The sequence below is a fragment of the Venturia canescens genome, chromosome 10 (assembly GCF_019457755.1).
Source record: "Venturia canescens isolate UGA chromosome 10, ASM1945775v1, whole genome shotgun sequence".
In the NCBI taxonomy this organism is placed as follows: Eukaryota; Metazoa; Arthropoda; class Insecta; order Hymenoptera; family Ichneumonidae; genus Venturia; species Venturia canescens.
Window position 1 is genome coordinate 9,681,950 of NC_057430.1, and position 15,463 is coordinate 9,697,412.

The 15,463-nt window shown below is 39.9% G+C and overlaps 1 protein-coding gene across 13 annotated transcripts in view; it reads right to left on the reverse strand.

Annotated features, from left to right (window-relative positions):
- Positions 1-15,463, reverse strand: part of Ae2 (Anion exchanger 2) — a 67,100-nt gene that overhangs the window by 14,948 nt on the left and 36,689 nt on the right. For 8 of the 13 annotated variants that reach the window (XM_043431345.1, XM_043431343.1, XM_043431347.1 and 5 more), the window contains exons 3-5: positions 2,271-2,451; positions 1,963-2,044; positions 754-1,188 (exon numbers count right to left, since the gene is read on the reverse strand). In XM_043431345.1, the coding sequence (XP_043287280.1) occupies positions 754-1,188; positions 1,963-2,044; positions 2,271-2,451 (698 nt within the window). Of the gene's footprint in view, positions 1-753; positions 1,189-1,962; positions 2,045-2,270; positions 2,452-4,729; positions 4,787-6,383; positions 6,845-15,463 lie in introns of those variants that run through there. The other 5 variants (XM_043431352.1, XM_043431342.1, XM_043431341.1 and 2 more) reach the window with 3 other exon arrangements.

The window sequence follows — 15,463 nt, forward strand, 5'->3', positions numbered from 1 at the left end:
GGGAGAGACTCGGGAGAAGAGTCCGCACTGCCGCCTTTCGTCTGCTCCGAAGCGTCTCGGTCTACCTTCAACTTTCCATTGACATTTGTATTTTTTTAAAACGAAATAATGAGGAGAAACACGAAGGATCGTTTAGCGAAACGTAACGAGAATCCAACGACAAATGCTCCGAACCGTGGAGCCTTATGGAAATGCACGTATAGACTAGGGAAAGTGCTTAAATTCCCCTTTCCACGCAATCACCGAGAGCGGATTTATGCACACTGCAAAATGGTTTATAGTCACGTTTATAAACGATTGCCCTGTTTTTACTGGAATTTGATTAATGGCGGATTATTCGTTATTTTCCTCAAGAAATGCCAGAGGCGTTTGTGGTATTCTCGTTATGAAAGAGAGAAAAAGCTCTCTGTCCACGCGCAGGTCTGCCCTTCACGGTTCAACAAAAATTTGGTATTTCTATTCGTTTTAACACTCTTGGAATCTACTCGAACGCGGTTCGCAATTTACCGCTGCTCCAAAGGAAAAATATGGTGAGAGCTTCAAAAGTGGGATGAATATTTCGAATAATTTGGTAGGAATTGAAAAAAATGTTGGGACTACAAAATAACGGTGAAGCTGGTTAAAAAAGTCTTGAAAATATCGATGAGAGTTTTACAAAATCAAAGAATTGTTTCGAGTCCGAAAAAAAATGGCAAGAGCTGAAAAAAAGTCAAAAGTACGAGAAAAAATGAGAAAAGAATGGCCAAAGCTTACTTGTGATCGTGCTTATGATGATGCCGCCTGGATTTTCGTTCCTCGTCGCTCATGAGATCATCCGTCGGCGGGCTGGCGTCGCCCTCTTCTCGTATCTTTTCAAATTGTACTCTGGGGCTTCCGAGTCCAGGATTATCATTGGCAAAGCCAGCGGAAGCTGCTCTCTCAGATACGAGAGCTTCGCTCTCATTGTTACCAAGATTTTCCGATTCTTCGTTGCTGTCTTGACGATTATGACGGTGGCGATGATAAAGATAGGAACGATGGTGATTTTCCTCGTCAGCTTCGCCGCCCTCGGACATTGGCGATGTGGCAGCAACTTGCTGAGTGTGGTCCATTGTGTCGATCTCTCCGGCCTCTCCATTACCATTGTTTTGACTGTTTTCAGAATTATTTTCTTCTTCTCGCTCTTGCTCCTCCGCCGTTGACCCTTCGCTGAAAATTCATTACATTTCTTTTCATCCTTTTCCCTTCTAATCCCCTCTGAGATACGATAATATCAAATAAATCACTTAAATACCATTTATATTTATTCAAATAAATAAATTAATATTTTAAGGAGGCTGGATCGCGAATGTTGCCATGCTAAACCATGTTTAAAATATTAAGAATTTCGTAAAATTTCGTAAATGTGTTCTACAAAAGTATATAAAACGATATAAATTTTTTTAGATTTTTCTACCACATAGCTCTAGAGTTATTGAACACTAAATATAGAGTTTACACATATACAATCTCGTACATAAGAATTTCGACTTAACGCTCAATTATTCGATAACCACGTGGTAGAAAAATTTATAAAAAAATGTAATTGTATACTCGATGCCAAAGAATGTTATCACCAAATTTTATAAAATTCTGATTATTTTGATTTGGCCATCCATCCTCCTTAATAAAAATAAAATAAATTTTCCCAACGTGGGAACGGCTGTTGGCAGTTTTTACGAAAATTATGACGAATCGCCCGAAAATATGGCGTTCGAGCATCGATCATCCGTCAAAGTGTTTAAAAATTGACTGTATTACATAGCAGAATTCGCGCTTGTTTTGGCATTACTCCTACGGCACGATATTAGTTTTTACTGGAATTTTGTCTCCATGTGATGATTGTGACCCGTCGATAAATGTACTCACCTGCTCTCGCAGGGTTCAAAGGTAAATGAAAATGAAAAAAAAAAGATATGATTGAATAAAAATATAAAAACTCACGGTGAAAGATGTCGTCGCATAGATCTCGAGTGCAGGCTCTTCAGTGGCATGTGGGGATGTGGGTAACTTCGTTTGCGGTGTTCTGGATTGAAATAAATCATGATAATAATATTTTAAATGAAGAAAAAATTTTTTCTGCATGATTTACCGACTCGAATTATTCGAATCCAATAATAATTTCAGGTCTCATAGATTCAAAGAAAACAAGCTCGATCAGTGGTCGAAAAAAATGTCGAAAATCAATGGAGCAATCGATCATTACTTTGGATGAGGAATCAAACTTTTTCTTTCCGTTTTTTTACACTCACGATTTAATACGTTATCGCCATAACGAGGCGGAGGCCCTCGATCGCGATCTCGATCGGAGCCTGCCGATTCTGAGGGCGACCCGAACCGGGCTACATCGAATTTCTCCCCGGAGTCCATAGCGAAGACCTTCTCCATCTCCTCGTCAAGTTCCGGTCCCGCTTCCGTGCCATGTCCATCGACCTTTAAAGAATGTTCGAATCGAATGCGATCTTATTTTTGCGTTTATTGGGGGGGGGGGGCGGAATTGAAGGGGAGGAATTTCAATTTTCTTTTGTGAAAATGAGTTTTCGTGATATACGAAATGAACGGAGAGAAAAATATATGAAAACGTGACATTTTGTGGGAAATTCTAGTGAGTTTACTGAAAAGGAATTTAACGATAGAAACATTCAGGAAAAATAGTTTCATCGGAACACGAAAGAATCAGGTTTCCCGTAAATGTCCCATCAAATGTGCTGAAAGTTCCAAAGCCCCGAAGCTTATTTTTTCAACTATGAAAATTTGGTCGAGTGTTTCTGTGGCTAAAAACTGAAAAAATGATTCAAAAACCGCTTCGCCGTGCTGCATTTTCGCTCTGAAACGCAAAAAAAAGTTTTTGCGTCTCTGCCGACATTTCTGCAAGATCAGTCGAAAAAACCGTTTTTGTTTTTCCAATAAAAAAACAATTTTCGAATATTTATTCAGGGTTTGAAACATTTTTTGAAAAAACGATCACTTTTGTTGGGCCTTCGAATACTCCATAAAAATGCGTGGAGAAAAATCTGCGATTGACAGTCTCAAGAACTTGGGAAGTCGTTTTTCACTTTTTATAGTCAGAGGAAATTTTCCGCGGAAGTGTTTTTACAGTTGAAAAAAGTAGGAGGAAAAAAGTAAACGAAGGAAAATAGAAATCGCGAGTGATTAAGTTCCGTTTGAAATATGCATGTTCCTCGTCGCTCTCCGAAGAAAAACGATTATTTTTCAGTACCAAACGTTTATTTAGGTTACGTTAGCGATTTAACGAGCTCTCAGCACATGCATAAAAATTCGTTGAAGAATATTTACACGAGCTCGAGGTACCGCGGAGCAATTTGGAGAAAACTTGACGTCGATTCACCTGGTTTTAGCTGCACGCGAGGAGGAAAGACTTTGAGATAATTTCCAATGTCCTGAAGTTCATTTGTGCCGTGCGGGGCGCGAGCTCAGAGATCAAGTCTGCATGGAAATAATTATCGCAGAGAATCACGAAATGTGGGTTAATCCAGGGAAGATTGAAGTCAAATTTAGTTACAATTTCCTTCGGGTTCAAATTGACCCGGTTAATCTTAGGAATTTCGTGTCAAATGTCAATCCCCTTTTGGGAGGGACGAGTGGCTCTGTCGCAATCCCGACGACGACGTTTATGTCGTTAGTGGAAAATCGAATATAATTTCCCTTTGACTGTGAGTGGCACCGTGAATATTAATCGAGATTCAATAGTCCGTGCCCGCTCCGACGATCTCTGCGTTTTGCTGTCTTCTCGCGTCTTCGCATACGGAATGAAAGCGAATAACTTGTTTGACGGTGTGTCAACGCCTAGGAACGTCAAACGGTGGAAAGATCGATAGAGAGGAGTGTGGAAATTGAGAGTTTTCTGGAAATTTGTACTACGAAAAGGCGGTTCGTTTTACCCTCGAACGTCAGGCTGGCTCACCGCTCGACATCGTCGCGAACAAAATTCCGGTGATTTTCAATCCAAGTTTTCCATACCGTGCAAAGAAACTGATAAAACTGTAAAATGCACGAACAAAGTTCGTTTTCCACGTTGGACCAAAGCAGGCTCGATGATGAATATCATTTTCCCCCTCGGTTTACGGGCGGGATTGATACGAAGCGAGAAGTAACGTGAATCATGAATCGTTTCCGTGAAGGAGGGAGCGGAAAATGTTCGCCGATACGGCCTTCAATGTTGACCACGAAAGGCGGCGAAGGAGCCGACTTTTTCTGCCTCGTTTGAAAGACTCCTGGGAAATCCGGAAGACAAAACTTGCTGATCGTGCGGCCACTCTGGATGCCGATACGTACAAACTCAATGACAAAGTTCGGTAAAAAACACATGGGAAACATTCGTATTTGATGGGTGAATTAGCTCGTATTTGGAATTGATGGATATTGATGATGCGAGGGCGAATAATGAAGAGCTTTTTGATGACGACGAAATCTCATATTGAGAAAGTCCTTAACGAATGCCACGATTAATACGTGATTCTACGATGATCATGAGGAGGGATTTTCTCTGGAATTGACCACATAAAGAATTCATTTGGAAGCAAAATCGTGGAGAGAATAAATCGACTAAATTGCTATTGAGCATGCCATCAATTACCGAAACATTCTACCATCGATCTTGGTCTACTCTACTGCTGATAAACTCGGAAAAAACAATTGAAAATTCTATATTTTTCGAGCCTCGCCTATACTCGATCGTTCAGATACGAACCTTAAATGAGTTGACGTTGCACGAGGAAGCTGTACGAAGGAATTAGCATTTGCTAATCTGCGGTAGAGAGATTGAATTAAAAATACCATACAATTGGCTTCTGTCGAGTAGTTTTATTTAAGAAAATTCGGTTTTTATGCTCCTTGTCAAAATCCCCAAATGTTGGAAGGACGATTATCATTTTCAATTTTTTCGTCGAATGTTTAAGGAAGATCATGCCTTACTTGTGATTCAAAAAAGCAGCTCAACTTTTTTGCTCTTTTCATGATCGAAGAAACGATTAAAATGTATTCTCGCAATTATTAAAATTATGCGTAACTTGATTGTTGGGATTGATCAATTTTTATTATTATGATAGCGGTCAAAATACTTTCGTTGTAAAATATCGTTCAGCAAAATGTGACAAGAGCCATTTTCTATTTATATGCGTATGCATATCTATATTTTAAACCAGCTGGCTCGTGGTGTCATCAAAGCTTCCACCGTTTGTGTCTTTATTACTCGTTAACCTCAAATGAGTGTTTTTCTTTTTCCATTCCCAAGTGATTTTCACCGATAACAAGGCTTTCTCAAGACATCATTGATTTTTAAAAACATTCTATTTTTTTATTCTCGTTTTTGGCTCTTCAAAGTTGGGAGGATCTTATTCCATTAAATTCGAATAGTCCTACGAATGGGGCTTAAAAAATGTGATTTTCGTTAATTGTTTTCTCGACAACTGGACGGCAGATCGTATAATAATTCCGGGAATAGATGCGCGTTGTATATTTCTAGCATATTTGCAAATTTCAACTGTTAAACTTGGAATTTTCGATTTCCATTGGATTCGCGTGATCTTCCTTAAACTCGCGTGGGACATTTTGCTTTCCTTTTGAAAGAAGCAATTTAGAATTCCGTGTCCAACATAATTTTTGGCCAATTTTTTATATTCCTGAGTCAGCTGATCCTGGCTCAGCTGATTCTCGTGTTTCGATAAAGAAATCAACGTTTTTGCGAGACTGGAAGCTCTACACGGACTTCGGTATAGATAGAAATTTCCAAATATATGTATGCACAGGGATATCCGGGCTGATAATTTAATGGGTCTTGGAATTTTCGATTGGCACTGTTCTGACACGCTCTTAGGGTAAAACAATGGCCATTAATATTCAACAAACACTTGTCACGCGATATTAGAAACTAATACATAACCGTGTTGGCATTAGATTCCGAGGAGATTGCAGTGAAATCGAGGCTTTTGAGGTTGACCCTTTTTCAGTCTTGAGCGTAAAGCGTTTTGATGGATAAAAGTCCGATTGGTTAACAGCCGATCTTCATCTGTTTCACACGTTTAATCGAGTTTGGAGGAAAAATTCGACAGTGAGATTGCCAAATACGTCGATAATTCTTGGACGAGACCATCTCCGGGTGACAGAGTGCGGGAGCGAAAAAGTATCGTCGCAGGCAAATTGTTTTTCAATATTTCAGTTAATTGGGGGATATAAAACATTAGATTTTAGTCAAGCATCGGTTGAAGGATTCTGCGAAAAAAAATCTCGTTTTCCATTCACAGAATGAGAAGCGAATTTCGTTCTACTCGATCTTACGAAATAGCTCAAACAACAAGCCTTTTAAAATTTAAATAAACATCGATTGAAATATAAATTGTTCTCACCGTTGACCGGTGATATGTAAATAAATCGATAGGTGCTTGTGAAATATAAAAAAGAAATTCGATCCGAGTGCATCGAAACCCGGAAGAGAACGAACGGATCACCAAAAAAAAACCCCCTTACAAAAAGCCTCAATTTGGCGGACAAACTTTTCGTATTTTTTGAACATTCACTGATTATTCATCGTTCGGGTAAACTCTGTAGATTTGATCGTAGGCACACAAAAAAATCACAAGCTCCTAAAATTTCGGTGTACTTCAATCAGAGTCGGAAGAAACGTTCGTACAATGTTTATATCGACGAAATATTTTGTTTCATCAGCAACACACCTGGTGCGACGCCCGAAGGGAACGTCGTAACCAATGAAGAACTTTGCCTCGTGCTCTTTGGAGAAACGACTTCCCGGAGGAGCTGGTGCCTGCCTCGGGCATGGCATCCCGGGCTCGAGTGACCCCGGCTCGCTTTCAACTCGTGTATACTCTCGTTTTGTATCTCGCGTGTGTCCCCCGCTTCCTCCACCCCGGTTGAAACCCCTTCCTGACCTGCGGATCCGTCAGATAGGACGAAGGAGCGAGGGAGCCAGCGCGAGCCCGAAAAGAGGCGGTTCAAGAGCGAGAGCACGAGGACGTAGCACGGGGAGGAATGAGCGAGCGCAGGTCCTAACCCGGGTCGATACCAACCCCCCGACACCTTCCCCCGCCTCGTGTACGCCGGTGACGACGTTCAGTCTCGCATTCACGGCGCGCAACTAACACCCCGTTTTTCAAACCCTCCAAAATTACTCACCTTTTCCCATTACGCTTTTCGTACTATTCCACGACCTTTTCCAACTTTTCACACTCCGAGGACCCGCCTCATTCCAAACGTTTTTATGTCGAGACCATTTTTTACATACCATTATTCGAAATGAACGAATGAAAAACTTTTGTTTTGACGTACGAGCTCTATAATGATTCGCTGTAACCTTTGACTTTTGGGGGCTCGTGCGACTCGGTGCTATTTTACAAACGTTCTGATCCGAAACCACTTCGGGTATGTCCAAATTCACTCGTTTCCGGTAACAAAATAATGAAAACTGTGGAAAATTATTTCAGTACAAAACAAGAGTTTCGTTCAACTTCCATCAGCTTCGAGGGCATCGGGGATTAAGCTCATTCGGATGCTGGCACAAGAGAAAACTTTCGGGCATCGTAGCCTCTGACTTTGTGATATTTAAACAGAATTTAAGGGGTTTCGAAACCTGTTGACAAATATTAAGAAATTGATAAAACTTGGTGATAATGTTCTTCAACGTAACGTGCAAAAGCTCCATTTTTTTCGAAATTTTCTTCTACATAGTTATCGAGTAATAAAGCGTGATCTTTCGAGTTCAATTACTCGATAACGTTGCAGAAGAAAAATCTAAGAAAAATATGTATTGTCGAATTTGGCACTAAAGAATATGTTGACCAAATTTTATAAAATTCTGAACTTTTTGAATTTTTTTATGTTCTTAACATGGCTTAGCATGCAAACATTAAGTAAAATTCACTCTGCTGCGATATCGCATTTATTGAAAATCGTCCGGAGAATTTGAGTCTGTTTACCAACAAAATTGAAAAGAGTTTGAAGTCTTTTAAGGGGTTCAGGTTTATAACAGTCGTTCAAACGCGTTTCCATTCGAAACTGATTCAGATTTATCGGAACTTACTCTCCTGCGCGGTAGCGAAAAATTCGTGAAAATGAGCGCGTAGAGAAAAATCTGATTTTATTTCTAGCTGCCAGAAAGGGAGGTTCCATTTTCGATCTTCCGTTATTTCGATGCTCCACTTTCGAGCTCTTTTTTTCATAACGTTCGTCGGGGGAGAGTGGGTAACTCGATAGCGGAAGAAAAAATGGCTAATAAAAGTTCATATACGTATAAGTTACAGCGATTGTAACGAAGACTATTTTTGGATGAAGTGTGTATCGAACGAGGTAGAAAGAAAGGGTATCGAATAACCGTCGAGTGCGCCAGTGCTGGTGTCCCCTCGGGCAAACAAGCGCCGCAATTTTTCTATTCTTCATTGCCGCCGATGGAATTAAGCGAGCTCGAATTCCGTCAAGATAAAAGAAGGAGCGACGAATTTATCGGGTTTGGGTTCGTTGGTCAGGGCTCGAGGAAGAGGCGCCGGAGATTGGATTTCCAATCGAATTGCCGGATGAACGAACGGGTACGAGCGCCGCTGAAGTTTGCTTTAACAAAGTTTATGCTCATTGATCGAGTCGAAGTCTTTTAACAATTACTGCGATGGGCGTAAGTCAAAAATGAAAATCCACCGTCCGGTTAATCGTTTCTATGCACGATGATCGGCACCCTCGTTGCGAATAAACGCGCGAAATCTTTTCTCACCCTCGAACTTTCTCTTTTGTCCTTCCTTCTGCGTGCGCCGAGCTGACGACGCTGGCGAGATTGGCAATCTCCGTAGAAAATAACGACGAAGAGAACTCACGAAATTTCTTTTCACTCTCCTCGCGTCGATTGACGATCCACTTCGTCATTCGAGCTAAATCTACCCTCGGAAAACCTTCGCTGCAACCTGGTCTTTTATTCGCTCTTTTCCCCATCGCGTGGACACCGCGGACGCAGGATCAAGTCATTCGAGGCTTTTTCATGCTCGATCTCAAAGTCCTGCTGCTCGGTAGCTCCGGATACGTGCCAGGCTGCGCAACAAGTGTCTCAACCGCCCGTGAAACAAGGGGTCTGGGTCGCGAACGTGACAGGGGTGGAAAAAATGAAATGCGGGGTACGGACGTCGATAAAGGCAAGTGTTGTTGAAACGGGGTTACTCCAGCAACGTTCGTACTTATAATTAGTTACGAAATCGTAGGCTCGCTTTCGCAAGTTGTCGAGACGAATGTGACGACCTTCGGCCCTGGGAATCGAACGCGACCATTCGGTTTTTTCAGTTTCTGCCACAGTTTCGTAGTCGTCGATAGAGCTTTAAAAAAAACGGTTCGAACGTTGCCCGGACGTAATTATTGGCATGGAAAACAGCCCAACGATTCGCGACTGTAGTAGAAACGAATTTTCAATCGATCGAGCTCATTTGCAGTTACGAGAACAAGTGAAAGCCGAGGGAGAGAGTAGGAGTTTGTGGAAAGTGCGAGGGAGCGAGGGAGGATATCGACGAGCGAGTTTCGTCGCGATTGCGCTCTTGCCGAAAAGCCCGAAAGGTCGGTGCGCAACTCCCCCGAAATGTTGCCAATCGACCGGTGCTGCATCATTCCCCGCATTTTCCCGTGTCCCATTTAAGCCCTTCGACCGCCCCACGCTGACACGATTCTGCTCCTCTAACCTGGCGCTCTTTGACCCTGAACCTGAACTCTCGCGCTCCAACCTTGTCGCCGTTAATACTCGTTGCGAGTTCACGGCTTCGAGAGTCCGCTTCTTCCCCAGCCCCTGCGCTTCCATCTCGCTCTTTCTAATCGTATTGTTATTTATTCTTAGCGCACCTCGCAAACTCATTTCATTTACGATCGTAGGCTAACTCTCTTTGAGTTTACAAACTTCCCTGAACAAACCCGCCGTCAAACAAGATCAACGAACCCTTGGCGCGCTCGAGAAAGCTGGAGATAAGAAAAACTTGTTATCGTTCCCTTCGAAATCGTTCGTCCATGAACAGCAGGCTTGCTGCTAATACGTAGATCAACATTCCCACATACTTTTTGGAATAGACGAATAGCAAAAACTTTGATAAGCTCTGCATAGATCGGGCAGTAGAAATTTTACGGTGCAGTAGAAATTTGCTGATACAGCACGAATTTTAATCGGTTTAAAAAATGTGAAGAAAATCAAGTTTGAGCATCCAACGAAAAATTCTGTTGAGTCGTTGCTTCGAATTGTCGTTTCTATGACTACAACGACATTGTTGTTGGATCAACAAAAGTTTCGTTGAACGAATGAACTTTGTTCGATCTCCAGGATTTGGCGAACAAATAAAAAAATTGCAGTTGAGTATAATCCTTTGGAAGAACTTGCAAAAATGATGACCCTGCGAAGTTTGGAGTCCAACGAAATGATCTGAAAAAAGCCTCCAATAATTCGAGCAATTCTCTAGTTTCGTTCTTTGCCGAATTTACAATTTGTAGCTTTTCAACCTGCATCGATACTTCGCGAAATAAAAAATTGGCGAATCACACATTTTTTCGTTCATTTCGTTGGACTCTAACGTTAGAAACTTCAGAGTCGTACAAAAATGATCGTGTAGACTTTCTAAGAGCGATGGTATAATTTGTACTTCGATCACATCGAATATCAAAAAGTTCTGCAGCGAAGCTGCAGAGAAAAATGTGATTTTTGAACGAAAAGAGCTCGGAGTAGGATTTCTTCTGCTTTCTTATTTCATTCACTTTCTACTCCATTATTTCGATTTCATTGGATTAACCCTCTTTCTCATGTACCCTTTTCAAGGGGATTATTCACTATGAAAACGTCATTGAGAAAATTCGTAAGCTAGCTTGTCGACTATTTTTGAGGTCGCTCTTTTCAATGGTATCATTAAAATTCGGCTGAAACCCTTTTTTTATTAGGTTTTTGCGTAACAAAGCAAAAAGTAGCAATTTTTGAGGTTCGTTTTTTTTAAATCAACGATTCGGAAGCCTTGTCGCATATTTCCTTTCCAATGATAAAGTGCATAAATCGTATCCTCGATGTTTGTAATTTCGAAGTATGCGCTTGGTAAAATTGTCTAATATAAATAAAATATTCAATTTTCAGGATATACAAATTTTGTGATGAGAACGAGTATTTTAGAGTTGACATATAAATTACACATGAGGTCGAAGGTATTTTGGGTCGCTGATGACGAATTTGCCATTAGTTGTGCAAAATTAATTTGTTTAAACAATATTTTTAAACAATTTTTGACAGAAAATCAACATTTTTCAAAATTGTTCCCAGAACGTGATCTACGCGGAAAAGTACGTCAGAAAAGCACAGTTATAATTTGTTTAAACAAATTATTTTAATTGTTTAAACAAAGTATGACGAAAAATTGAAATTATTACAAAATTGTTTCGAGACTCATGATCTACGCCGAAAAATATGTCAGAAACATATTTTAATAAATTTAATATAGAGTCAAGTTTTAAATAAATAATTTCAACAAGTTGAATTTTTTTAATCGTTGTCTATGAGTAATAATGTTTCGGATATGTAATTTCCCTAATTGCTCAAACAATTTAATTGAATTGTCTAAACAATTTGTTCAAGTTCGTAATGGTTTCTCGTCACATGAACTTCGATGTGTTTCCGCTTCTCAAAATAGGAGCGGACCTTCTGCCATCGATTTTATCATCTCGGATGCCCGGATTTTCTGCGCACGTGTACCGTGCGAGACCGGAGATTCGTTGGTTCAACAAAACTTCTCTCGGGTCGTGACGAACAAGATGAAATTTGTCAACTGACTTCTTCAGTGCAGTTTAATAGGAGTGTAAAGATGCTTCACGTGTGTAGCGAGGGTTTTTCAGCCTCGTGCATCCCCCAGCGATATCCGACGAGTGCGTCAACATGCTTCGAACAACTCCCCAGGTGCACCTTTATTCCTCGTATGCCATCTTCACTGGAACGTATTTTCCAAGCCCTGTTTCACAGATCATTTTCCACATCGTTTGATATTGGAAAACTACAAAGTAGGGCATCGAAGCTAACTCCGATCCGGAGGGCTTTCGATCTAACGTAGAAAATTGGGTCTCTCAGTGATTTAAAAACTTGTCATTTCTCCGCTTTCTTTCCCTCTTTTCCTAGAATTTTTCACTCTTGTCCAATCAATTTTTATCAACGTTTCAATGAATTTTCTTTCCACTTCGATTTGCCACGAGATCGAGCGTGCTGTTCGTAAAAAATCGTATTTTTCACTTCCAGTCCCTTGTTTTGGGAAGGAAACACTCGCAAATATGTTCTCCTCACGCTTCGTTTCACCTGAATAATGAATTTAATCATAATCATAGTGTCGTCTCCGTGAAAAACACGTTACTTAATGAAGCTTTCCGATTGAATAACTTCCTAATCTTTTCAGAAAAATATTTTCAGACACGGGTATTTTCGACTTTTTTGCATCAACACGAATACGAATCGGGTAGAAGAATATAAAAAAGTGACGATTTTTTTTCAGTTTTTCGTTCATTTCGAAGCCAAAACTTTCTGCAAAAACTTTTTTCCCTTTCACGTTCGATTAAGGGCGGGGTAACGTCAATTGGGTGGGACAAAATTTTAGAAATTTTTTTACACGCTACAGATAATGCAAATTCATTTTATTGATTGTGACATCGTGATACAATATATGAACAAGATTTCCTGAATTATCGAAACTCGAATATTAATAATTAACGCGATGATAGCAGCGAAGGCACTTCGGAAAAAAATTGTCCACCGGTGAACAGTGTAAATCGAAATCTACTCGAACGATCATTCTGAAAATTACCTACGAGAGCTTTTTTTTCCAGTTTTTCATAAAAATGAAAAAAATCGAAAAATAAAGAAATCCTCTCGTAGATCCCTGGTCAATTGTGCGAGGAAGAACCATGCCAAATTGCGAAAAGTTCAGTCGAGTAGATTCTCATTTATACTGTTCATTGATGGACAACTTTTTTCCGAAGTGCCTGCTCTTCGGAAGATTTGCTACCATCGAGTTGATTATTATTGATGTTCGTGTGTTTTAAATTCCGGAAATATTGCTCTTGCAACATAATGTCACAATCAATAAAATTGATTTGCTATTACAAGTAACGTGTAAAAAAATTATTAAAATTGGGCCTTTTTTTCAGACGTCGCTCCGTCCTTAACTAATGGACTTTTTTCTTGTCCTTCAAAAATATGTTCGCCAAAAAAGATCTTTAATTCAAAAACTCTGCGAATCCGCTTCACGAGAATCACGGACAATCGTGAATTAAGGAAGTTCACGCCAATCTAACGGAAATCGAAAGTTCCAATTGTAACAGTTGAAATTTGCCAATATGCAAAATATACAGCGTGCATTTATTCCTGGAATTATCACAGGATCTAACGTCTAATTGCCGAGAAAACAATTTACGAAAATCTCATTTTTTAAAGCCTCATACGTGGGCCTTTAAGGCAGGCGGCACACTTCCTGTGCGACCATTCGAATTTAATGAAATAAGATCCTCCCAACTTTGAAGAGCCAAAAACGAGCATAAAAAAATAGAATGTTTTTAAAAATCAATGATGTCTTGAGAAAGCCTTGTTATCGGTGAAAATCGCTTGGGAATGGAAAAAGAAAAACACTCATTTGAGGTTAACGATTAATAACGACACGAACAGTGGAAGGTTTGACGACACCATGAGCCAGCTGGTTTAAAATGTAGATATGCATACGCATATGAATATAGAAAATGGCTGTAGTCACATTTTCCTTGACGATTTTACAACGAAAGTATTTAAACCGATGTGATTATAATAAAAATTGATCAATCCCAACAATCAAGTTACACACAATTTTAATAATTGCCGGAATAAATTTTAACCGTTTCTTCGATCATGAAAAGAGCAAAAAAGTTGAATTGCATTTTTGAATCACCAGTAAGGCATGATCCTCCTTAACGAATCGAAATGATCGTAGAAAAATTGAGTCTACGCTGAATCAATGTTTCCTTTGCGGATATTCCGCGGAGACTGGATAATGAGAAGAAAAAAAGTACTTTATAGACGAGGACGAGTGGCTTTAAGTCTCCCGATGGTCGATTCCCTTGAAGGTTCAAACATTTATATACAAATATACACCGTCGTGTAAGTACGATCGTAGTAAGTGTGCCTCGGAGAGGCCGCGCTTCTCGCCGTTGTACGTGACTGCGAACCGTGTTCGTCTCCGTTCCTCGTAAACCGCGTGTTTCTCCCCTTCAACCAGTTAAATGCACATCGCAGACCTTGAACTTGGCGAATGCACAACTCCACCTCGTGCTGCGAGCGAGCTATAGTCACGATTCCGGAGAGACAAAAGGTGCGACGGAGAAGAAAGGGTTGCACAAACCTTGGGAGACGAGGAACGAAATGATTCGAACGAAATCGCAGGCGAAATGAAAGAAGGAAGAAAAGAAAACGACGCGAATTATTGGAGCGAAAAGATTGCTTATGGAAACGTTTAAATTCACAGTTTCACAGTTTTGTTGGAACGCTCGCGGAGAGAATTTGAAGGTAAAATTTACCGTTACAGCGCTCGGGAACAACCTTCGATGTTTACAAATTTTTACAGCGTTCAGCATGTAAATTTCCATGAAAATTTAGCCACTGCACTGTACACGGAGAGACTTTTATACGAATATTTCGGATGAATTTGCTAGAAAAATTTGCTATGTTTTATAGCAGCGCTGTTCTATATCGTCATTTTATTACATTTCACCAAAGTGCATAGTAATTTTGATGCCGAAAGCAGTTCTCTCAAATTTTACTATGTACGACAGGCAAAATTTAGGTCTGCGACATTCTTACATCGAACGATGTATATCGATATATCCGAATGTCACTCGTGTCTTTGGCGAAATGTTAAAAATTGGTGAATCGGACTGGACAAATTGTTTGAAATTTTACTATGTGCCACTGGTTAATTTTCATATTTATACTTGCAACGCCTCACAGAATTTATGGGCCCATGAATTTTGCTATATTATTGAGCAAAATTCAGTGCGGTAAAAGGGAAAATACGAAACTATGCAATTTTTCATATAGCACAGAGAAACGACTGCTATGTCATTTCCTAAATTTTCATCAAATCATTTCATTATTTACTATGTTTTTGATAAAAATTCGCTCGGTGTTGATTTTTGATATAGTACAGCGCGTTTATTTACTATGAACTGTGGTAATGGTTCCCCAAACTTTTGCATTATTTGACACACTCTGTAGCGATTATTATTATAAAATCGATGTGGTCCGACGTCACTATAAAAACATAATAATTTTTGCTATAAAAAAAGTCTCTACGTGTAGAAATTTGCAAACATTCAATATTGTCTCCTCTTTTTATCGCTGCGTAACGATTATTTATTATTTCTACTTTTTCATTCTCTTCGAGTTTGAATATTTTGTTGCGAGCATATTCAACGAAAT